Source organism: Microcaecilia unicolor, chromosome 13 (assembly GCF_901765095.1).
Source record: "Microcaecilia unicolor chromosome 13, aMicUni1.1, whole genome shotgun sequence".
NCBI lineage: Eukaryota > Metazoa > Chordata > Amphibia > Gymnophiona > Siphonopidae > Microcaecilia > Microcaecilia unicolor.
This window is the reverse complement of record NC_044043.1, coordinates 9,684,302-9,708,297: the sequence shown is the minus strand read 5'-3', so window position 1 is coordinate 9,708,297 and position 23,996 is coordinate 9,684,302. Positions and strand designations below refer to the sequence as shown.

The 23,996-nt window shown below is 45.6% G+C and overlaps 1 protein-coding gene across 1 annotated transcript in view; it reads left to right on the top strand.

Moving 5' to 3' along the window:
* The window catches only part of LRWD1 (leucine rich repeats and WD repeat domain containing 1), a 117,685-nt gene extending 108,450 nt beyond the window's left edge, over nucleotides 1–9,235 (top strand). The window contains exons 15-16 of the mRNA XM_030185862.1: nucleotides 3,214–3,323; nucleotides 8,321–9,235. Coding sequence (XP_030041722.1) covers nucleotides 3,214–3,323; nucleotides 8,321–8,464 — 254 coding nt within the window. The 3' untranslated portion in view covers nucleotides 8,465–9,235. The remainder of the gene's footprint in view (nucleotides 1–3,213; nucleotides 3,324–8,320) is intronic.
* Nucleotides 9,236–23,996: the final 14,761 nt, after the last annotated feature.

The window sequence follows — 23,996 nt, the reverse complement described above, 5'->3', positions numbered from 1 at the left end:
CTGAGTGTGCATGAAGGGAAAAACAGCTTAGAGTTGACGTACCGCTGATTCAAAGAATCTAGGTAATGAAGTACAGACAGTGCTGAGAAATAGGAGACTAAAAGGGGCATAATCGAACGGGGCCGGCCATCTATATGGGCAGCCATCTCCAAGGCCGGCCCCAGAAAGCGGCATACCAGACCATATTATCGAAACAAGATGGCTGGCCATCTTTCGTTTCGATAGTACGGTCGGGGCTGGCCAAATCTCAACATTTCAGCCGGCATTAGAGATCACTACCATTGGTTTCCCGCCGATAATGGAAACTAATGGCGGCCATCTCAAACCCGGCCAAATCCAAGGCATTTGGTCGTGGGAGGAGCCAGCATTTGTAGTGCACTGGTCCCCCTCATATGCCAGGACACCAACCGGGCACCCTAGGGGGCACTGCAGTGGACTTCAAAAATTGCTCCCAGGTGCATACCTACCTTACCTTGTCTGCTGAGCCCCCCAAATCCTCCCCAAAACCCACTACCCCCAACTGTACACCACTACCATAGCCCTTAGGGATGAAGGGGGGCACCTACATGTGGGTACAGTGGGTTTTGGGGTGGGGGGTTGGAGGGCTCCCATTTACCACCACAAGTGTAACAGGTAGGGGGGGTGGATGGGCCTGGGTCCACCTGCCTGAAGTGCACTGCACCCATTAAAAACTGCTCCAGGGACCTGCATACTGCTGTCATGGAGCTGGGTAATGACCTTTGAGGCTGGCATAGAGAGACTGGCAAAAAAATGTTTATTTTTGGGTGGGAGGGAGTTGGTGACCACTGGGGGAGTAAGGGGGGGGGGGTGATCCCCTATTCCCTCCGGTGGTCATCTGGCCAGTTGGGGCACTTTTTGAGACTTGGTCCTAAAAATAAATGGACCAAGTGAATCCACCTAGGTCAATTACCACCTAACCAATTCCCACTGCTCCAGGGAGCACAATTCCCACCCTTAACCATCATGAAGCAACACAGTCTAGATTCTATCTCCTTCCCTTTACCCTTCCAGACAAGCAACTCGTTTGGGGTGGGGATTTAAAACTAAACTCTTCACCTTAAAATTTAACTTTCTCCCACCCAATTCCACTCCACTCCCAGACTCAAAACTTCTCCTCTTCCACTTACACCTGATTCCACTCCCAGACTAAATGCTTCACCTCTGGCTTACACAACAAATGCCACAACATGCAACGCTTCTCATAAAAACTATGACACGTGAGTAAAAAAACAAACAAACCCTGACAGAACATGAACTAAAGAAAAAAAGACCAAAAACTACATACCGGTAACAAAAACTTTGCAGGGGGGGGAACAATTCTTGGAGGGAATTGTCCCCCTTGAGTGGGAATTGGTTAGAGGGGAAAAGTCTTAGGATGGCATTGTCCAGGTGAGAACTGTATAGAGGGAACTGTCCTGGTGGCAACTTGCTGGATACCATTTTATTATTAGCATTTGTATAGTGCTACCATAAGTACATAAGTAATGCCATACTGGGAAAAGACCAAGGGTCCATCGAGCCCAGCATCCTGTCCACGACAGCGGCCAATCCAGGCCAAGGGCACCTGGCAAGCTTCCCAAACGTACAAACATTCTATACATGTTATTCCTGGAATTTTGGAGTTTTCCAAGTCCGTTTAGTAGCGGTTTATGGACTTGTCCTTTAGGAAACCGTCCAACCACTTTTTAAACTCTGCTAAGCTAACCGCCTTCACCACTTTCTCCGGCAACAAATTCCAGAGTTTAATTACACGTTGGGTGAAGAAAAATTTTCTCAGATTTGTTTTAAATTTACTACACTGTAGTTTCATCGCATGCCCCCTAGTCCTAGTATTTTTGGAAAGCGTGAACAGACGCTTCACATCCACCTGTTCCACTCCACTCATTATTTTATATACCTCTATCATGTCTCCCCTCAGCCGTCTCTTCTCCAAGCTGTATAGCCCTAGCCTCCTTAGTCTTTCTTCATAGGGAAGTCGTCCCATCCCCGCTATCATTTTAGTCTCCCTTCGCTGCACCTTTTCCAATTCTACTATATCTTTCTTGAGATGCGGCGACCAGAATTGAACACAATACTCAAGGTGCGGTTGCACCATGCAGCGATACAACGGCATTATAACATCCTCACACCTGTTTTCCATACCTTTCCTGATAATACCCAACATTCTATTCGCTTTCTTAGCCGCAGCAGCACACTGAGCAGAAGGTTTCAGTGTGTTATCGACGACGACACCCAGATCCCTTTCTTGGTCCGTAACTCCCAACGTGGAACCTTGCATGACGTAGCTATAATTCGGGTTCTTTTTTCCCACATGCATCACCTTGCACTTGCTCACATTAAACATCATCTGCCATTTAGCCGCCCAGTCTTGTAAGGTCCTCTTGTAATTTTTCACAATCCTGTCGCGATTTAACGACTTTGAATAACTTTGTGTCATCAGCAAATTTAATTACCTCGCTAGTTACTCCCATCTCTAAATCATTTATAAATATATTAAAAAGCAGCGGTCCTAGCACAGACCCCTGAGGAACCCCACTAACTACCCTTCTCCATTGTGAATACTGCCCATTTAACCCCACTCTCTGTTTCCTATCCTTCAACCAGTTTTTAATCCACAATAGGACATTTCCTCCTATCCCATGACACACTCAGCGCTGAACAACTGATACAAAGAGACAGTCCCTGCTCTAAAGAGCTTACAATCTAAATAATACAGACAGACAAGACAGTTATGGGTGAGGGAAGTAATGGGTGAGAAGGAAGGAAGGGACAAGGGGAGGGCAATTGAGTAGTGGCTAGGAGCTAAAAGCAGCAGTGAAAAGGTGGGTTTTCAGCATAGATTTGAAAACAGAAGTATAGGTCCAGGAAGTCTATTCCAGGCATAAGGTGCTGCGAGAGAAAAGGAGCGAAGCCTGGAGTTAGCAGTAGAGGAGAAGGGGGACGAAAAGAGAGATTTGTCCAGTGAGCGGAGTTCAGGAGAGGAATGTAGGGAGAGATGAGAACGGAGAGGTAATGGGGGGCTGCAGAGTGGATGCATTTAAAGGTCAGTACGAGAAGTTTAAACTGAATGCGGAAGCGGGCAGGGAGCCAGTGAAGTGACTTGAGGAGTGGGCTAGTGTGGATATAATGATTCTGGCGGAAAATAAGTCGTGCCGCAGAATTTAAAATGCGTCCATTTTTTTTTCTTTGCAGAACAACAACATGTCTTTTGCGGTGATGAAAAGGGCAGAGTTTGGGTGTATGACCTTAATCACCACACACAGAAAAAACCCTTCGACGAGGGGAAAATGGCTCCTTCACAGGTATGTTCTGGATCACATTCTCTACTGAAAACTGCATACTCATGCTAAGCTCTTATCACTGGCCGGCTTTTCAGCCTAGTAGAATTCTCCATCTACTTTCATCTTCCGGAAGCTTTAGAAAATGCATTAAAGATCCTTTTTATTGTGTACATTTCTGCGTGAGCTTCCAACGTTGATGATGCATTGTTGGGGCCTGGGCAGGAACACAGTGGAGAAGCCAGATCCAGGGCAGGAGTCAAAAAAAACTCCAGACCAGGGTGGAATGGAGGCAGAATGAGAAAAGGAACCAGGACAGCAAAAAAGGAACGAGAATCAGAAGGCTGATTGAACAGTAGGTAAGAGAAGGTTTTAAGCAGGTAGCAACAAGGAAAATCAAGCTAGTTACAAACGTGATGATTTGTTAGCTCAGCACACTCTTAGTGGTCCAATTCCTTATATGCAGTGGCATATCCACAGGGTTCTTGGCTCCCCTCCCATTCTAGACAGGCTCCGTGTCAGTGTGTATACTTGTCCAGCATACCCACTCCCCCCATGATCCAGTATCTCTTTCACTTCTTTCTCTGCTCTCCCCCCCCCCCCCCCAGCGTCAATTGGCCCTGGTAGGTTCTCTGTGCCCAACGTCTTGTTCTCGCTTAGGCAGGGCACTGCAGAGAGAGAGCTTCCAGGGCCAGAAAGAGGAGAGTCTGCCTTGAGAGCTGACGCTAGGGTGGGGAAACCAATAAAATATCAAGTGGCATCTAGTGGATTCTGTGGAAAGGACAAAGCATCGTGATAGGATGCTGGTTGGAGAGAGTATTTCTTTAGCAGGGCTTGAAGTCTTCCCATATCAAAAACTTCCAACTTCTACAAAATTCAGCGTTTATTTGTAAGTGGTAGTTGTGGTGATGTAGTTTTAGAGGCGGGGGTGATTGTGGAGGCAACAGTAGTTGAGCAATAGAGATTTGGGGGATAGGGTAGTTCACAATAGTTTTGGGGGTGGAGGTAGTTGAGGGGTTTGGGTGTAGTTGTAAGAGGTAGTTTTGGGGGTGGGGATAGTCGTAGGGTATACATTTGGAGCATGAAAGTAGTTGAGGTGCCGAGACAGTTTTGGAGGGTTAGACAGATGGGGATAGTCATGAAGGGTATTTTTGGGTGGCCAGTGAGGATGGAGGGTGGAGTAGTTTGGGGAGATGGGGTAGTAGGGGGGAAGGAGCAGTTGTGAGGGTGGTTCGGGATAGGAGAGATGTTTGCTCTGAGGTGAAGTATACAGGAGAAAGGGAAGAGAGGGGGAGGATATGGACACAGGGAGATACAATAATACAGGGGAAGGGGCAGGTACAAGGACATAGAAGGAATGACAGTAGATACAGAGAAAAAAATATCAAATAGACAGGAGGCCCTAGAAAGAACAGAAGATGGATGGCACTAGGGGTGGGGGGGGAGAAGAGGAACACCATAGAAGATGCATAGGATGGGGGAGGAGAGGGAGAACAGCAGATGACTAGGACTTAGGGAAGGGGGATGGAAATATAGCAGAAAACGACTGGGACTTAGTGATTGAATGGTTTGTTGTGGGTGTAGTTCATTATACCTTCCAAGTCCACCCAAATGAGAGCACAGTCTGAAAGTCCCACTGAGTCTACCTTTACTTCGGTTACTCAGTGAAAATGAAAGTGTGATCTAATGTGAATGTTATTTTATGTGCTCTCACCACATGTGTAAACCCCTTCTCCATGGGGGTTGTTGACGTGTGGTGTTAGGCAAGAGTAGTGGGAGCTAAGGCCGAAGCTGAACAAACTTCTATGGTCTGTGTCTTGCAAATGGCAAAAGACTGAGGGCCCGATATTCAGCGCTAACCAGCCAGGAACAGCTCCTGGCCAGTTATATAGCGCTTAGCCAGCTAATATTCAGCACCAGATAGCTGTTTATCTCTGCTGAATATTTGCACTTATCAGCTAGCCGCTAACCGGCTATGTCATGCGACTTAGCCAGTTCAGAGCGAATATTCAGTGCTAACTGGTTAAGTTTAGCAGTTAAATATAGGCTGCATAAATCTATTTTTAACCGCTAAACACCTAACCAATTAGCACTGAATATTTATGTTTCTTTATATCCAACATTATCCCAATGAGTCTTGAATTCAATGTGGCTTACAGTAATTAGTTGATGAAACATTAGAAGGTGAACAAGAAGTATAAGAATATCAGCTTAACCGGTTAAGTTGCCGTGGACAAAACTGAAACCAGATATTCAATGCCAGTCGCCGGATACGACCTGGAATTGAATATCTGGGGTCAGCGCTGTCAGCAGCAGCTAACCACTGCCTGTCACCGGCTGAATACTGGGGGGGGGGGTGGGTGGAGAATATTTGCCAAATTAAGCGTGGTCAAATTAAGGCCGATGCCAGACAGACTTCTGTGTCCCGCAAACGGGAAAATACTGAATAAAGATTCACCAAATCCAGCGTGAGGGAACTAAGGCCGATGCCAGACAAAATACAGGAGAAGTTCGGGAACTCCAGTGTTGTTGATCACTCTATTGTCACATGCTGCGAGTGAGGGTGCTGTGCAGCTCGGGGGAGGAGAAGACATCTTGACTGGTAAGTTAAATACTGTCAGCAATACTTGAGGATGATATATGGTTATAACCAAGACTCTTATTATATACTAGTAAAAAAGGCCCATTTCTGACACAAATGAAACGGGCGCTAGCAAGGTTTTCCTCGGAGTGTGTATGTTTGAGAGAGTGTATGTGAGAGTGACTGTGTGTGAGAGAGAGAGTGACTGTGCGAGTGTGTGTGTGTGTGAGAATGAGAGTGTGTGCAAATGCGTATGTGAGAGACAGTGTGAGAGAGAGAGTGTGTTTCACACAGATACAGTGTGTGCGAGACAGAGAGTGTGTGTGAGACACAGACTCTCTGTGAGACTGAGTGTATGAGACCAAGAGAGTGTGTGAGTGACTGTGTGACACATAGAGTGAATGTGATAGAGTGTGTGAGAGACAGTAAGACATTGACTGTGAGAGAGAGAGAGAGAGTGTGTGTGTGACAGAGATACCTCCCCCCCCCCCTCTGGTGTCAGGCCCCCCCCTCCCTCCCTCTCTCTCTGGTGTCTGAGTGTTACTGTGCAGGACGCTGAGCTGTGGCTGTGCTTCAAGGAACTGACCAATCCTATTTAATAGAATGCACCTCCAACATTCTGAAGCCGAGAAACCTCGTGTGGTTGGTCACTTCTGCTTGTGACGAACCCGGAAGTACATGATGTCAATTCAGGAGATGGATACAGAGAGTAGGAATGCCTCAGCCCTGCAGTCAGCTTCAGAATGTTGGAAGTGCGTTTTATTATATAGGATGATTGTCTATATAGTTGGCATGGTGGAGACTTGAAAAACAGTGTTTAGATATGGGTGACTGGGACCTATGCAGAGTGGCAGGCATAGCTGTAGCCACCTTGTTGGGTAGACTGGGTGGATCATGCAGGTGTTTTTTTCTGCCGTCATTTACTGTTACTGCGTAGCACATGCCATGTTTCTACCAGATTTACTGTAAACTAGTGCATAAGTGTGACAACCCCTTGTGGGTATCTCCTTCCCTACCTGGTCCCACTGGTGATTGGTCTGTCTGTAGTTCCATAACTATATTCTAATCTTTCAGTTTAATAACTGGTAGGTTCCTTAGCATCACACATTGCTGTATTATCTCCGATAGAAAAGAATACCCACCCGTGTTAGAACCATAAATATTTGCCAGGATCATGTTTCCCTTACTGTTGTAATACTACCAGCACATATCTTCCTGCCTTATCTGACACCACTTTAGTCACCATGTATGGCAACATTTTACTAATTAGGAGAGCCGAGGTAGCAATTTTTTTCTCCCAAAAATGCATCGCACACTCCCTCACTCAATCTTTTTTCAATTTCTGATGTTCAGGATCATCTAGCCTCTCTTCTAAACCTGCTATTTGTACTCTTTCCCATCTGAGTTCTGTTAAATGCTTAATTTTCAAGTGTCAGTGGCGATACTTAGATACTACTACTACTACTTGACATTTCTAAAGCGCTACTAGGGTTACGCAGCGCTGTACAATTTAACATAGAAGGACAGTCCCTGCTTACAATCTAAAGGACAAATGTACAGTCGGTCAAATAGGGGCAGTCAAATTGGAACAGTCTAGATTTCCTGAAAGGTATAAAGGTTAGATGGCAGATTGATACCTTATTGAGTCAATGTGCTGAAAGAGACATCTACTTTCAATGCTATATCTTGTTATTGGACACCCTATACCAGTCGCATTCCAAGATACGAACCGAACTCTTTCATGTGTAGCTGTATTTCCACACTTAGCAGTACAGCATCGTGTACATTTCTTCAGGTAGGCCTGGATGCCCAGCCTCCATCCAGGTCTGATGACATATATTATTTCCAATTCGTATTAATTTAGGCTCCATGGTCCGTCCATCTTTCAAAGGTCACTACCTACTCCTGTCTCCCTCTTTAATACACCCTTACTATTTTACCCCATCCCTTCCTCTCCTGTCTTCCACCTCTCATCAATGAATACAATCATGCATCAGGTGCCCACCACCCACTCTTTCCCTCCATCCCCCGCACAAATAGCTTTATGGTCAACTGCTTCATTACAATACAGTGTGATGTTTCCTCCCATTATACCTATACATCACAGTACGGATGTGCTATTATAAAAAAACCTCCACTAATGGAGATTCCACCCCCAGATAACATGTTCCAGTTTTTAACCACCCTTACAGCTGGAAATATGTTAATCTTATATACAACAAACCAGAATTTGTCATTGTGTTAAGCTTTCACAGTCTGGCTGAGGGCTGTGACCACCAGAAACAGGTTTCTCCTACAAAGATGTACTATGGTGGTAGTATTTTGTTCATTAGGCAGTGTTCATTGGCCCTGTTTGACAAATCTCAGAAGAACTAATACTTTGCTGTTGTGGCCATATCTCTGCCTGTTTTAATTGTTCTTTAATTTATGTTTCCAACAGATTCTCAGTTGGCCATCATTGACTATCAAAGGCCAGAAGCAGGTGAATGAGATTATGATAAACAACGTTACTGTAGACCCAGCATTCAAGTATCTGGTGGCCCTCACAGACCAGAACATTGTTGCTATATGGAAGATAATCTAATCATGTGAAAACGTAACTTGTGTAAGAAGAAAGACACGTTTATGCCTCAAGTTGTTTCATAAAGTGAGGGCCACATAGAACACCTACCGTCTCCTGAGAAGTCAGATTGGTCTACAGTTATCAGGCTGGTACCTGTCAAGTCTTTTAGCTGTTCGTTTAATTTCAGTGATCTAACTAAACCTCAGCTGTAAGTGGGTGGTTTCCTATTTACCCTGAATGCTCTGGAGGGTATAAACATAGTCAACTCCTTTCCCTGGAATGTTTTCTGTGCTGCAATGTTGTCTGAACCAGAGTTACTAACTGATTTTGCCAGCCATTGTTTTTTACCTTTTTTGTATGTGACTTTTTTTTTAATAGATAAGTTGGAATTGTAAGTAGATATGAAATCCAGTTTTACATAGAGCATCTAGATAGGAAGTGTAAAGTCCAAATCGTGATGTTCACAATTGCCATCCTATTTTATAAAAGGCCTGTTGAATGCAGAGCCTTGAATAAAATATGTTTAGGGCCATGGAAATTATGTGCATATTTCCCTAAACATGCAGTGGGAACCAGCATTCTATAAAAATATGCATTTACATAGTGGCATCATGCAGTGCCTTGTATGTGTAAGTGGTGCACCTATAGGTTTAAGAGCTGTCTTCCAGAAAATTACACACATAAGAACAGCCAATTAAGGAACCATTTTTACATTTTAGAGGTAATTTACTACTAATAATCATTTCTATAGCACTCGCTGTACACATTACATGCAGGTACTTTCTCTGTCCCTAGAGGGCTCACAATCTTAAGTGTTTTTTTATTTTGTTGGTTTGTTTGCTTTTGTACCTGGGGCAATGGAGGGTTAAGTGACTTGCCCAAGGTCAGAAGGAGCTGCAGTGGGAATCGAACCTAGGTTGCCAGGATCAAAGCCCGCTGCACTAACCATTAGGCCACTCCTCCACTCATTTAAAATACCAGAGTCCTTAGCACCATAGGTCTCTCAATCGCTTTACTAAAGCCATAGCCAAAATGAGCATTTTGCCGTCACTGTGCCTTGGAGGAGATACAAAAGCCAACGAAAACAGACGAGAATTCTGCAACAGAATTCTCTTGTCTGTTTTCGTCTGCTAGGGGGTTTTAGGAAATGCATTAAGCAGCCTTTTTGTTCTGTACATTTCTGCCTGAGCTTGCAACATTGATGATCACTAACTCAGTCATAAAGGACCCCAATATAGGAATCGTCATCTGTAGCTGATTCTCGTGCTACACTGAACGTTTCCTAGCTTTGCTTCCTGATTCTTTTTATGTCTTAGTAGTGAAAGAAGTTTATAGTGTAGGGCTGACCTGTTGTTGTTCACTGGAAAATTGGGAATATACCTATAAGATACAAAGAGGCATATTTTCAAAGTACTTAGCCTTCCAAAGTTCCATAGAAAGCTATGGAACTTTGGAAGGCTAAGTGCTTTGAAAATATGCCTCAAAAGCTTACACTGTGAGGCCACCAAGGACAGTGAAAGTGCCTACATATAATAAATGTAAATTACTTTGCTTGTACCACAGAAAGGCAGTATATCAAGCCTATAACCCTTTATAATATTTTACTGCCCCAACCACATCCAGAACGCACCCCTTCTTGAATTTGTGCATTCTGAAACAATCACATGAGTAAATAGGTTTGTAAAATGAGCATTTACATGTGTTTGCCATCTGCATGTGTAACGGCTGCACAGAGCTTGTAAAATGCCCTCTGTAGGGGAGGGAAAACAAGGGCAGGCATAGCTGAAAACTCTATCTCAGGACTACATTTTGGCAGACAAATCAAGATTCTGATTTGGGACCCAGTTCTGAGCTCTCTAGCGGAGAGGAATTTAGGAACTAAAATTAGCTGGGTCCAGTTTTTGCAACAAAGATACTTGGCAATTTTAAAAGGCTGAGGGGAGATATGATAGCGGTATATAAAATAATGTGGAGTGGAACAGGTGGATGTGAAGTGTCTGTTCACGCTTTCCAAAAATACTAGGACTAGGGGGCATGCGATGAAACTACAGTGTAGTAAATTTTAAAACAAATAGGAGAAACTTTTTCTTCACCCAACGCATAATTAAACTCTGAAATTCGTTGCCAGAGAACGTAGTGAAGGCGGTTAGCTTGGCAGATTTAAAAAAGGGGTTGGATGGTTTCCTAAAGGACAAGTCCATAGACCGCTACTAAATGGACTTGGGAAAAATCCACAATTTCGGGAATATCTTGTATAAAATGTTTGTACGTTTGGGTAGCTTGCCAGGTGCCCTTGACCTGGTTTGGCTGCTGTCGGGGACAGGATGCTGGGCTCGACGGACCTTTGGTCTTTTCCCAGTATGGCATTACTTATGTACTTATGTAAGATGTTTCCAATGGGTAAAGGTTACACAACAAAAGAAATGTGAAGTCTTGTTAGTCTAGTTAAATTGGTGTCTGAAAACGTTTACACATATGGAAGAAAAATATATGAAAATATTCCTGACTCCCACCTCATTGCCTATTTTGCCTTATCCTTGTTCCCTTCTGACAAACTGTGCATCTTGAGAAAAAAGAAATCTCTTCACAAACAAGATTTCAGAATTTTCTTTCCATTCTACCACTCCTATTATAACATGGTCTGACATATGTATATAAACAGTGCAAATACAGTCATCCTATATTTGGAGAATATTAACTACTGTTACAGTAAATGTTTCTTTTCTGCATTTTAACATGTACCAGTCTTTTGTTTTTGCTGAGTTCAGGATATCAAACCTATAAATGGCAAGTGACCGACTCACCTGCAAATGCGCAGTAGAGACTTCCCTCTCTGTCCCGCCCCCGCGTCAAGACGTGATGACGGGGGGAGGGGGCGGGACAGAGAGGGAAACTGCGCGGAAGGGGAGGGAGGGAACCGCTGACGTTGCTACCGCTCCTCCCCCCAAGGTAGCCGCTACCCCCCCCCCCCCCCCCCCCCGGAGTCGCCACCCCCCCCCCTTCACCCGGCCCGGGCCCTCTCTTCGTTATTCAACTTACAGCAGCGCCGAAACAGCAGCAAGCAGCTCAGCTTCAGCTCCCGTCGGCCTTCCTTCCCTGCCTGTGCCCCGCCCTCGCCGACGTGACGTCACACGAGGGCGAGGCACAGGCGGTGAAGGAAGGCCAACGGGAGCTGCTGCTTGCTGCTGTTTTGGCGCTGCTGTAAGTTGAATAACGAAGAGAGGGCCCGGGCCGGGTGAAGGGGGGGCGGGGGGCGACTCCGGGGTGGGGGGGCGGTAGCGGCTACCTTGGGGGGGGGAGGGGACATGGGAGGTCTCAGAAGGAGGGGGGGGCCTTGGAGCTGGGAGGGCTGGACTGAAGGGGGCCTTCCAGCTGGCTGGGAAAAAGGCATGGGGGGGCAGGGGGCCTTGGAACTGGGAGGGAGGGCAGGGGGGCCCTTACAGTTGTGAGGGAATGGGGCCCCTTACAGTTGTGAGGGAATGGGGCCCTTACAGTTGTGAGGGAGAGCAGGGGGCCTTGGAACTGGGAGGGAGGGAGGGAGGGCGAATGGGGCCCTTACAGTTGTGAGGGAGAGCAGGGGGCCTTGGAACTGGGAGGGAGGGAAGGGGGCCTTGGAAGCTGGGGGGGAGGGCCTGGGGCCTTGGAACTGGGAGGGAGGGAGGGAGGGGCGGGCAGGGGGCCTTGCAGCTGGGAAGGGGGGAGGACTGGAGCCTTGGAGCTGGGAGGGAGGGACAGAGGGGGCCTTGGAGCTGGCAGGGAAGGAGGATGGCAGGGGGCCTTGCAGCTGCAACGGGAGGGGGCCTTGGGGAAAAAAAAAACATTCCAATACGCGCCCGTTTTAATGGGCTTAACGGCTAGTCTACAATAAATGAGAAAGATGTTAAGTTTCCATGAACTGGGAATGACCAGGACAGGTCTGGGAAGCCTTGGACTAATGCTAGGGTGATGATATATGATCTTGCAGTTTTTAAATTCTACTTGGTCTGGTGTACTGTATATATATTGTGTAAATATTTCATATTCTACAACTGCTTTGTTTCCAGGAAAGCTGCTGTTTCTAAAGATAATGTATGAAAGAATTGAATTAGAAAAACGGTGATCAATTTTGGTCCTTTAGAGGCTTGGTCTTCATTCCCAGTCCTCAAGTGCTGCCAAACAACCACGAGAGATTTGCATGCCTACTGCCTCCATTGTGTGCAACTCTTTCATGCCTATTCATTAGAGATATCCTGAAAACCCTGGCCCATTGGCTGCCTTCGAGGGCTCAGAGTGAATACCATTGGTATAGAGCAGCAATTATCAGAAAGACTAAATTAGCAAATTATCTTTGACCAGAGCCCAGACATATGCAGATGTACATCATAAGTATCCCTTATGTTGGAAGCTTCCATAGACTAGGTTTGGCCAGACTTGGGTTAGTCCATATTTTCCCAAACCTTTCCTGGTGACCTCACAGCCAGTCATGTTTCCAGGTGTACAAAATTAATACATTTGAGAAATTTACACATACTGGGCCTCTAATATATGCAGATTATCATCTTGCATATTGATTGAGGATAGCCTGAAAACATGGTTGACTGTGGAGTCACTAGGATAGGTTTGAGAAGCCCTGAATTTGTTGAAATAAAATCCCAGCTCACAACTTTTTGGAGGGATATAGTAGTTGGGGAAACATCCATTATGCAGCTGTTATCAGGTGAGATATAAAAGTACAAAGCCTCATGTCCTTATTACACAGGCTTAAAAAAGAAACTTAGAGCAAAGAGGCTTGCACTGTTAGAAGTGTATAAAGAGTCTTCATAAATATTTGAAGGAATGACCTAGTGGTTAGCAATGGGCTGAGAACCAGTTCAATCCCACTTGTATCACTGGCATTTGTTTTGCAAGTCATTTTCTCCTGTTGCCTCAGGTACTTACTTAGATTGTACGTTCTGGGAATGGGGCCTTATTGTACCCAAGTTCTTTAAGCTGCCTTAAGCATCATTTGGAAAGGTAGGCTAAAATTCATTCTACCTCCCCAAAAACAATTCTCTTTGTAAAAGTGTTTTTATACTGTGAATAAAAATCTGTCCACTATATACTCCCAGGTGTCGAAGTTCTATAGTGGAGTTTCTAATTTGGCAATGTTTATTCTTTGAGGACAAGCAGGCCTATTTATTCTCACATGTGGGTAACGTGGTGCTGTGGCGTCCGGTCCAGAACTTCTAACAAGCTCAAAACAGAGCTTTGTGGAACGCGAGACATGCTCCACTATGCGAGTGCCTTCCCACCCACCGTTCTTTTTTTTACCGCAGTGAAGAGAGGCTGTGTTGTTTCTGGTGTCTCTTCACTCACATAGTCAAAGAGCTTTTTTAGTGCCTTTTGGCTATTTTCGAGAAGAATTTTTCTTCTGCCCGTCTTCGGGTCCCTTTTAGCAATTTTGCCTCTTTTTTTTTTTTTTTTTTTAAGTTTCCTTTGTTTTCCAGTCAGTAGGCCGCATTTAGGCCTTGATTCCAGTTGGGTTTCTCCCATCTCTTTTTTTTTTTTCTTTCTCGGTGCCTTGCCCCTTTTTCTGGCACCATTGAGCCGTTTGATTTCTCTGTGGAAGTTTTTCCGTCCATGTCATCTAAAGTTCCCAGTGGCTTTAAGTGCTATACCCGGTGCAATCGGACCATCTTTGGCACAGAAACACATTCTTGGTGTCTTCAGTGCTTAGGGCCCGACCATATCCCTGCTAACTGTGTCCTCTGTCTGCATATACACAAGAGAACACAGGTGTCCAGAGAGGCTCAACGGGAAAAGATTTTTGGAGCCAGGTCCAAGTCCTTGACGCTTGCATCGACATTGAGGTCAGTGGCATCAACATTGAAGATTGTATTGCCAATGGGAGCATCAGGCCCAGGTATGGCTGCTTCGAGACCTATGGATGCTAGGAGCAGTAGTGCGTCGAGTGGGTTTCCACTTGTCTGTACGCCGACTGCTGGACAGGGTCCCCGGGACCTCAAGGCGATGTGAGGATTTGATGTCCTCATTGGTACCAAGGAATCTCAGTGTGGAGCTTTGGGTGAAGGCTAAGAAGCATCGGCACAAATCCTCGATGCATGGTGCCAGGAGTTCCAGGGTGTCGAGGGAATCTGCACCCGAAAAGCATCAGCGCCGGGATGATCGCACCCCTTCTATCCTAGAGACTGGGCCGGCACCCCAGCTTTTCCTGATGCTGGGCCTTGTTACCTGAACTGCTGGATGTCCTCATGCAAAGGTGTGGTCCAAGAAAACAACAGGGTAACCGATCTGCAAACTCCAAGATGGAAAACAGACAAAGCAGATAAGTATATGAAAAAACAGTATTTAATAGAAACTGATGAAAATAAAATTAGAAAGCCCGACACAGGCCATGTTTCGCCCAACTTGGCTGCATCAAGGGCTACAAAACAAACAGTTGTATAACAATTAAAAACATATAGAAACAATTAAAAGCACAATGATACTTAACATTCGAATTACTCATAGTTTAAAATATATAACCATAATTGAAAACTCGGCTGATAACACAAAACACCATGATAATATGATCTAACACATAAATAAAATATAAGACAAAAATGTATAAATATGTACAAATATAATTCAACATATTGAATCATAACAATATAGGCTAATAACATACCCTCCAAAAACAGACAGTGTGTATGTCATAAGTAAATAAAGTATGAATAAAATACATATTATAATGTGAAATGATAAAAAATAATAATAATGAATAATCAAACATATAAACGGCGAGTGACCGTACTCACTCGCAAATGCGCAGTAGAGACCTCTGCCCCGCCCCCACGTCAATACGTGATGACGGGGGGGGGGGGCGGAACACAGAGGGTCTGTACTGCGCATTGCTGAGGGAGGGACACCGCCGTCTAACGCTCCCCCCCACCTGAGTCGCCGCCGCCACCCACCTTCCACCCGGCCGGGCCCTCGCTCCGCTATTGAAACAGCGAGGGTCCGGGAACGCAGCACTGAGCTCTGCTGAGCTGCCGACATCGCCCTTCCTTCTTCTTCTTCTCTGCCTCAGTCCCGCCCTCGACGACGTTACGTCACACGAGGGCGGGACAGGCAGAGAAGAAGAACGAAGGCCGACGTCGGCACCTGCGTTCCCGGACCCTCGCTGTTTCAATAGCGGAGCGAGGGCCCGGCCGGGTGGAAGGTGGGTGGTGACGGCTCGGTGGGGGGGCGCGAACTCGGAGGGGGAGGGGCAGCGGCGAACTCGGCGGTGGGGGCGGGCCTTTCAACCCCCCCTTCCTATAATAGCCCGTTTTTACGGGCTCAAAGTCTAGTAAAATATATGCTGCAAAGTGACCGAACATGCAACCCTAAAGCAGAGAGCTGATTGTACATGTATTTAATATAAATTAGACACCTACCTAATAATTTCCACTTAATCTGAAAAAAAGTGAATAAGAAATGAAAAAATAAAATACAAAATAAAACTGATGGAATTAAAAAAAACCTTTTTAAACCAGTGACTGAATTAGAAAAATTTTAAACCGGTGATGGAATTAAAAAATGTAATGGAATTTAACGCAGATATTTTTAAAAGGTTCCAGAGGAGACCCGGGAAATTATAGACCTTTGAGTCTGACGTCGGTGCCGGGCAAAATGGTAGAGACTATTATCAAGAAGAAAATCACAGAGCACATTCAAAAGCATGGACTAATGGGACAAAGTCAACATGGATTTAGTGAAGGGAAGTCTTGCTTCACCAATCTGCTGCATTTCTTTGAAGGGGTAAACAAACATGTGGACAAAGGTGAGCTAGTTGATATTGTGTATCTAGATTTTCAGAATGCGTTTGATAAGGTCCCTCATGAAAGACTACAGAGGAAATCAGAGGGACATGGGATCGGAGGTAGTGTCTTACTGTGGATTAAAAACTGGTTGAAAGATAGGAAATGGAGAGTAGGATTAAAAGGTCAATATTCGCAATGGAGAAGGGTAGTTAGCGGGGTCCCTCAGGGATTGGTGCTGGGACCTCTGCTTTTTAACATATTAATAAATGACCTAAAGATGGGGGTAACTAGTGAGGTAATCAAATTTGCTGATGACAAAAAGTTATTCAAAGTAGTCAAATCGCGGGAAGATTGTGAAAAACTACAAGAGGACCTTACGAGACTGGGAGACTGGGCGTCTAAATGACAGATGATGTTTAATGTGAACAAGTGCAAAGTGATGCATGTGGGAAAGAGGAACCCAAACTATAACTACGTCATGCAAGGTTCAGCGTTGGGAGTCACGGACTGAGAAAGGGATCTAGGTGTCATCATTGATGATACTTTGAAAACTTCTGCTCAATGTGCTGCTGTGGCTAGGAAAGCAAATAGAATGTTGGGTATCATTAGGAAAGGGATTGAAAACAAAAATAAGGATATTATTCTGCCGTTGTATCGCTCCGTGGTGCGACCGCACCTCAAGTATTATGTTCAATTATGGTCGCCGCACCTCAAAAAAGACATAGTGGAATTGGAAAAGGTGCAAAAAAGGGCGACAAAGATGATACCGGGGATAGGACGACTTCCCTATCAGGATAAGCTGAAGAGGCTGGGGCTCTTCAGCTTGGAGAAAAGGCGGCTGAGGGGAGATATGATAGAGGTCTATAAGATAATGAGTGGAATGGAACGGGTCGATGTGGAGCGTCTGTTTACGCTTTCCAAAAATACTAGGACAAGGGAGCATGCGATGAAGTTGCAGTGTGGTAAATTTAAAATGAATCGGAGGAAATTTTTCTTCACTCAATGCATAGTTAAACTCTGGAATTCACTGCCGAAAAAGGTGATTAAGGCGGTTAACTTAGCGGACTTCAAAAAAGGGTTGGACGGCTTCCTGGAGGAAAAAGCCATAGAATGTTATTGAATGGACGAGGGAATAATACAGTATTTCTAGGATGGGTGGTGCAAATTGCTTGTTCTTTTGGCCGCTGTTGGTGACAGGGTGCTGGGCTTGATGGACCCTTGGTCTGTCCCAGCATGCCGATGCTTATGTACTGTAGCTGGGTCCCCCATCCAGGACCCAGCCAGGCTCGACCCTGCTTAGCTGTCTCTTCCTCCACACGACTGTTGCCTTCACTCCACAGCAGTCTGGCTCCTCTGAGCCTTGGCTCCAGGCCCTCCCAGGACTTCCTCCTCCCTCCGTTCCTTTCACAGAGGCACAATCAAAGCCCAATATTTATAAGTAAGAGCTTTTATTTTCTTGCTTCAAATCAACACAACACCCTTCAATTCAGGTTCAAAAACAGTCCATATAACTTCAAACTCAGGTTCAACACAGTCCATATAACTTCACTTCACTTTAGCTCAGATTACTTCACTTAAGGAACAGTACATTATCAGAGGGAAAAACCCAATAGCTTGGTAGGTTGCAGCCCAGACCTTTTAGTATGAAACAGTTTACACAGTCTTTCTTGCACCTTCTTACAGCACGGTTACACAGCTTTATTCCCACCTGGTTCAGGCTGGGGTTTCAATTGTGCCCAGCTCTCTTTCTCTCCCACAGGCTGCACCTGTTTCCTCTTTAGTAGAGATTTCCCCCAGTGCCTCAGCCTCTCTCCTCCGGTCTTCCAGCAGTCTCTCCAAGGTACAGCTAGCCACCCTCTTACAGCAGCCTTTTGGGTTTTAGCCAGGGCTTCAATCTCCATCTGTTCCTCCCCTAGCCCTTCAGTAATCTCCATTTTATCCTCCTCTTCAACTTCCCCCACCCCCAATCTCTCCAGCTGGCCCTCATCACCTTCCTCAGAGACCATTTCCCAATCTTCTATCTCCTCCCCTAACTCTTGCACAGCCGGGTGGGGAAGAGAAGGATTCTGGGACTGGTAGTTCCTCCCCTTCTTCCTTAACCCAGCCAACCTCTCTGCTTCCGGTAGCCCAGCTTTCTGAATGTGGGTGTTGTGCATATGAAATCCGCCCCGTTAGGATTCCCCGGCTCCCTGCACCCCCTTTCTTCGTGCCTTCCCAGATCCCCTTTCACCTGCACTCTCACACTACTTATAACCTCAGACCGGTGGGTACTTGAAATAGTTCGTCTTGGATACGCTCTGAATTGGTTCAAAAACCTCCAAATTGCCCACCGAGATCTCATTACTTCAGCTCTCAGCACAAATTTTTGAGGAACTCTCCGCCCTTCTGAAGGCCTGTGCTATCGAACCTGTTCCACCAGGGGAAGAAGAGTGGGGATTCTATTACAGGTACTTCATCATCCAAAAGAAGACCAGGGAGGGGGGGGGGGGGGGGGGCTGCATCCTATCCTAGACCTAAGGGCCCTGAACAAATTTTTGGTCAAAGAAAGTTCAGGATGGTTTCCCTGGGCACCCTTCTCATGATTCAGAAACACGATTGGCTATGCTCGCTGGAGTTAAAGGACGCATATATACACATCCCAATACTTCCAGTCCACCCGAAGTATCTTTGGTTTCGACTGGGAATGCACCACTTCCAGTACCGTGTGTTGCCTTTTGGCCTTGCTTCAGCACCCAGGGTATTTACCAAATGTCTACCAGTAGTCGCAGCATTCCTACAAAGGCTGGAGGTGCATGTGTTCCCTTATCTCGATGATTGGCTGGTGAAGAGCACGTCGGAGGACTGTGCTCAGGAGTTCATGTGGAAGACTGTTTGGGTGTTAGAGCTACTAGGTTTCATTATAAACTACCCCGTCCCATCTTCAACCTGTCCAGTGATTGGAGTTCGTTGAAGCACTGCTCGATATGCAGAAGGTTTGAGCCTTCCTCCAAGAACCAAGAGCAGACACTCTAGCCACCCTAGCTTCTCAGGTTTGAGCCTCTCAGCAGGTCACAGCTCGTCAGATGTTGAGGTTGCTGGGCCAGATGGCTTCCACAGTTTGTGACACCCATGACGCCTTCACATGAGATCAGCTCAATGTACCCTAGCCTCCAAATGGTGCCAAGCCACGGGAAGTTTAGAAGATGTCATCCAGGTGTTCCCAGACCTTGTTCACTCTCTGTTCTGGTGGACCATTTGATCCAGTTTGACTCTGGGACTCCCATTCCAAATTCCTCAGCTTCAAAAGGTGCTGACAACGGATGCATCTCTCCTAGGTTGGGGAGCTCATGTGGATGGGCTTCACACTCAAGGAGCCTGGTCAGTCCAGGAAACAGGTCTTCAGATCAATCTTTTGGAACTAATTCTGGAGTTATCCTCCGAAGAACCATTGAGATTGGAGTGTTTTCCAACCCTCATCATACAGAATGAGGGATCTCTTCTACATCTTAACCTTCAGTCTCTGGCCCTCACAGCCTGGATGTTGAGAGCCTAGAATTTGCTTCTCTTAGTCTGTCAGAGGATGTCTTCTGAGTCTTTCCAGGAAAGATGCCACCAAGCGGTGTTATTCTTTTAAATGGAGGTTTGCCGTCTGGTGTGAGGGCATGGTCCTTGATCCTGTTTCCTGCCCTACACAGACCCTGCTTGATTACCTTCTGCGCCTTTCTGAGTCTGGTCTTAAGACCAACTATGTAAGGGTTCACCTCGGTGCAATTAGTGCTTATCACTGGGTAGAGGGTAAGCCCATCTCTGGACAGCCTCTAGTTGTTTGCTTCATGAAAGGTTTGCTTTTATCAAAGCCCCCTGTCAAACCTCCGCCAGTGTTATGGGACCTCAACTTCATTCTCACCCAGCTGATGAAAGCTCCTTTTGAGCCTCTGACTTCCTGCCATCTGAAGTACTTGGCCTGGAAGGTCATTTTCTTGGTGGCTGTTACTTCAGCTTGTTGAGGCAGTGGATGCATCTTATACTAAATTTCATCACACAGAGTAGTCCTCCGCATGCACCCTAAATTTCTACCGAAGGTCGTGTCGGAGTTCCATATGAACCAGTCAATTGTCTTGCCAACATGTTTTCCCCAGCCTCATGCCCATGCTGGTGAGAGCACCTTGCACACCTTGGACTGCAAATGAGCATTGGCCTATTACACGGAGCACAGACAGACCGCCCAGCTTTTTGTTTCTTTTAATCACAACAGGATGGGGGTCGCCATTGGGGAAACGCACAATTTCTAATTGGCTGGCAGATTGCATTTGTTTCACTTAAGCCCAGGCTGGGCTGATACTAGAAGGTCATGTCATGGCTTATAATGTCAGAACCATGGCTGCATCGGTAGCCCCCTTGCAGGCAGCCTCCATTGAAGAAATTTGCAAGGCAGCGACATGGTCTTCAGTCCACACATTCACATCTCATTACTGCCTCAAGCAGGATACCCATTGCAATAGTTGGTTCAGGCATTGTTGCAGAATCTATTTGGGGTCTAGAATCCAACTCTACCCCCCTAGGCCCGTTTTATTCTGTTCCAGGCTGCACTCTCACTCAGTATGTATATAGTTTCAGATTAATCTGAGTTATGACCTCGCCGTTGTGAGACCCAATTGCCCAATATTTGTTATTTGTAGTGAGCCTGAATGCTAGGGATTCCCCACTTGTGAGAGTAAATAGGCCTGCTTGTCCTCAGAGAAAGTGAAGGCAGGCCTTATATTCTCAAAAACCCCACCCAACTGCCCTTCGAGTTGTCTCCTATTTACATTTCTGTTTTTGCTGTAGTATCTAACAGTGGGAAGTCACTTGCGCTTGTGCGGTGGAGCATGTCTCGCGTTCCACAAAGCTCTGTTTTGAGCTTGTTAGAAGCTCTGGACCAGGCAACGCAATGCTGCATTACCCACTTGTGAAAATATAAGGCCTGCTGTCCTCTGAGAACACCTGCTACAGGTAAGTACCTTTGCTTTTCTGTTTCTTGATGGGTTCCCTAAGATCACACTTTTGTGATAAAGTGACCATCGTTTTTTGCTTTTGTGGTACAACGGACCCAGTTCCAATTTCTCCTGTGAAGAAAAGTACTTAGTTATTTTGAAAGCGCCTCTTGGCAAATCACTTCTGTCACTATTAAACTGCTTCATGGTGTTGTGGTAATTGCATTAAATCTGGTTGATCCCAAGTATAAATAAATAGCTAAAGACTGAGTTTAGGAGAAAATAGTTGTACAAGCAGCGCCCTCCTCATTCTACTCCCTGAAACACATGCACCCCACTTACACACTCACACATGCCAACAGACATCTACTGCTTGTATAAACACTGCCACATCCTTAAAGCACACTCCCTACAACTCCCCCCCCCCCCCCCAACACACCCACATGAACACCCACATATCCTATATAATAACACGCACCTCCAACATTCTGAAGCTGACTGCATGGCTGAGGCATTCCTGCTCTCTGTATCCATCTCCTGAATTGACATCACGCACTTCCGGGTTCGTCAAAAGCAGAAGTGACCAACCACACGAGGTTTCTCGGCTTCAGAATGTTGGAGGTGCATTCTATTAAATAGGATTGGTCAGTTCCTTGAAGCACAGCCAGAGCTCAGCGTCCTGCACAGTAACGCTCAGACACCCGAGAGAGAGGGGGGGGGGGGGCTGACACCAGAGAGGGGAGGGGAGGTATCTGTGTCACACACACACTCTCTCTCTCACACACTCTCACAGTCAATGTCTTTCTCTCTCTCACACACACTCTCTCACACACAGAGGGGCTCATTTTCAAAGCACTTAGCCTTACAAAGTTCCATAGTAACCTATGGAACTTTGTAAGGCTAAGTGCTTTGAAAATACGCCGTCTCACACTGTGTCACACAGTCACTCACACACTCTCTTGGTCTCATACACTCAGTCTCACAGAGAGTCTGTGTCTCTCGCACACACAGTATCTGTGTGAAACACTCTCTCTCTCACACTGTCTCACATACGCACTTGCACACATTCTCATTCTCACACACACTCTCTCTCACAGACACACTCGCACCCAGACTCACTCTCTCTCTCACACACAGTCACTCTCACATACACTCTCTCAAACATACACACTCCGAGGAAAACCTTGCTAACGCCCGTTTCATTTGTGTCAGAAACGGGCCTTTTTTACTAGTTCAACATAAAACCCCTCCATTCAAACACACCTCCAACACGTACTGTATCAAACCATATTGGTTACTAGGGATGTGCACAGAATAAAATGTTTTGGTTTGCTGAGGATTTTTTTCCCTTGTTTGGAGATTTTTTTTTTTTTTTTTTTTAAGTTTTTCACACATTTGTTTTAATAAAACATTTTTAATTTTGTATTGGAACTTTAACAAATGTTAAATCATAGGTTAACACAAATTTAGATAATTTAGTACGTACAAAATTTTTAAGCCATGCTAAGGAACCAAATGTACATCTTACTGACTATCTAGAAACTGTCAGCCATGGTCCCCCACCCCAGCTAAAAAAGGACAGCATGCCTCGAGTACTGTGGCTTGTAAATCATTGAGATGCAATTCATGATCATCGGTATTTCAAAATAAATGTGATCTTGAAACACATTTTTCATTATGAAACAGCAACTTTTTCATTGTAATCAGGGATTTGAATGCATTGCAAAAACTGGAAAAACATTAATGGTTGTGTATCATGTACTCATGTATCATGTATTAATCCGCACACGCACCTTTTCTGGAGATGGGAAGGCGGTAGAACGAGAGGACATGAAATGAGATTAAAGGGGGGCAGACTCAGGAAAGATGTCAGGAAGTATTTTTTCACGGAGAGGGTGGTGGACGCTGGGAATGCCCTCCCGCGGGAGGTGGTGGAGATGAAAACGGTAACGGAGTTCAAACATGCGTGGGATATGCATAGAGGAATCCTGTGCAGAGGGAATAGATCCTCAGAAGCTTAGCTGAAATTGGGTGGCGGAGCAGTTGAGGAGAAGAGGGGGTGGTGGTTGGGAGGCGAGGATAGGGGAGGGCGGTCTTATACGGTCTGTACCAGAGCCAGTGATGGGAGGCGGGACTGGTGGTTGGGAGGCGGGAAATACTGCTGGGCAGACTTATATGGTCTGTGCCCTGAAAAGGACAGGTACAAATTCAAGTTAAGGTATACACATATGAGTTTGTCTTGGGCAGACTGGATGGACCATGCAGGTCTTTTTCTGCCGTCATCTACTATGTTACTATGTTACTCAAAATGTAATGTAAGAAACTTTATTCTTTCTGTAATACTTTGTTGGAAAGCAGTCCTGAAGTTGTGCCTTCATATGCGTTTTATTTTCCTAAAACTGATCAGTGCTGCAAGAAGTTGACAGTCTGGGTCTCTGGTGCAAAAAGGGAAGAAAAAAAATCTTTTGTTACACTTATTTTCTTTTTCTACTGTTTATCCAGTATATGACAGGACCTGCTTCATGTATTGATTTTTTTTTTTTGTGTGTGTGTGGCTGTGACCCCATGATCACAGCCAAATAAAACTGTGTGATTCCCCAGAGGTACAGAATAATGTTACACCTACGGAGAGCCCACCCAGTTCATGACCCCATTTGGGGTTTGAAGCATAGTTTGGGGAATTCTGTTTGTGCTATAGAGTGCTGTGGTATTCTCAGGTCAAAGAGTAGTGTATCTTCTGTCTCCCCTCCAGTTTCTACTTGTTACCCACCTGTTTGTTTTCTTGGGGGGGGGGGGGGGGGGAGGAGGAGGGAGAGGGTGTTAGTATATTACCTTGTT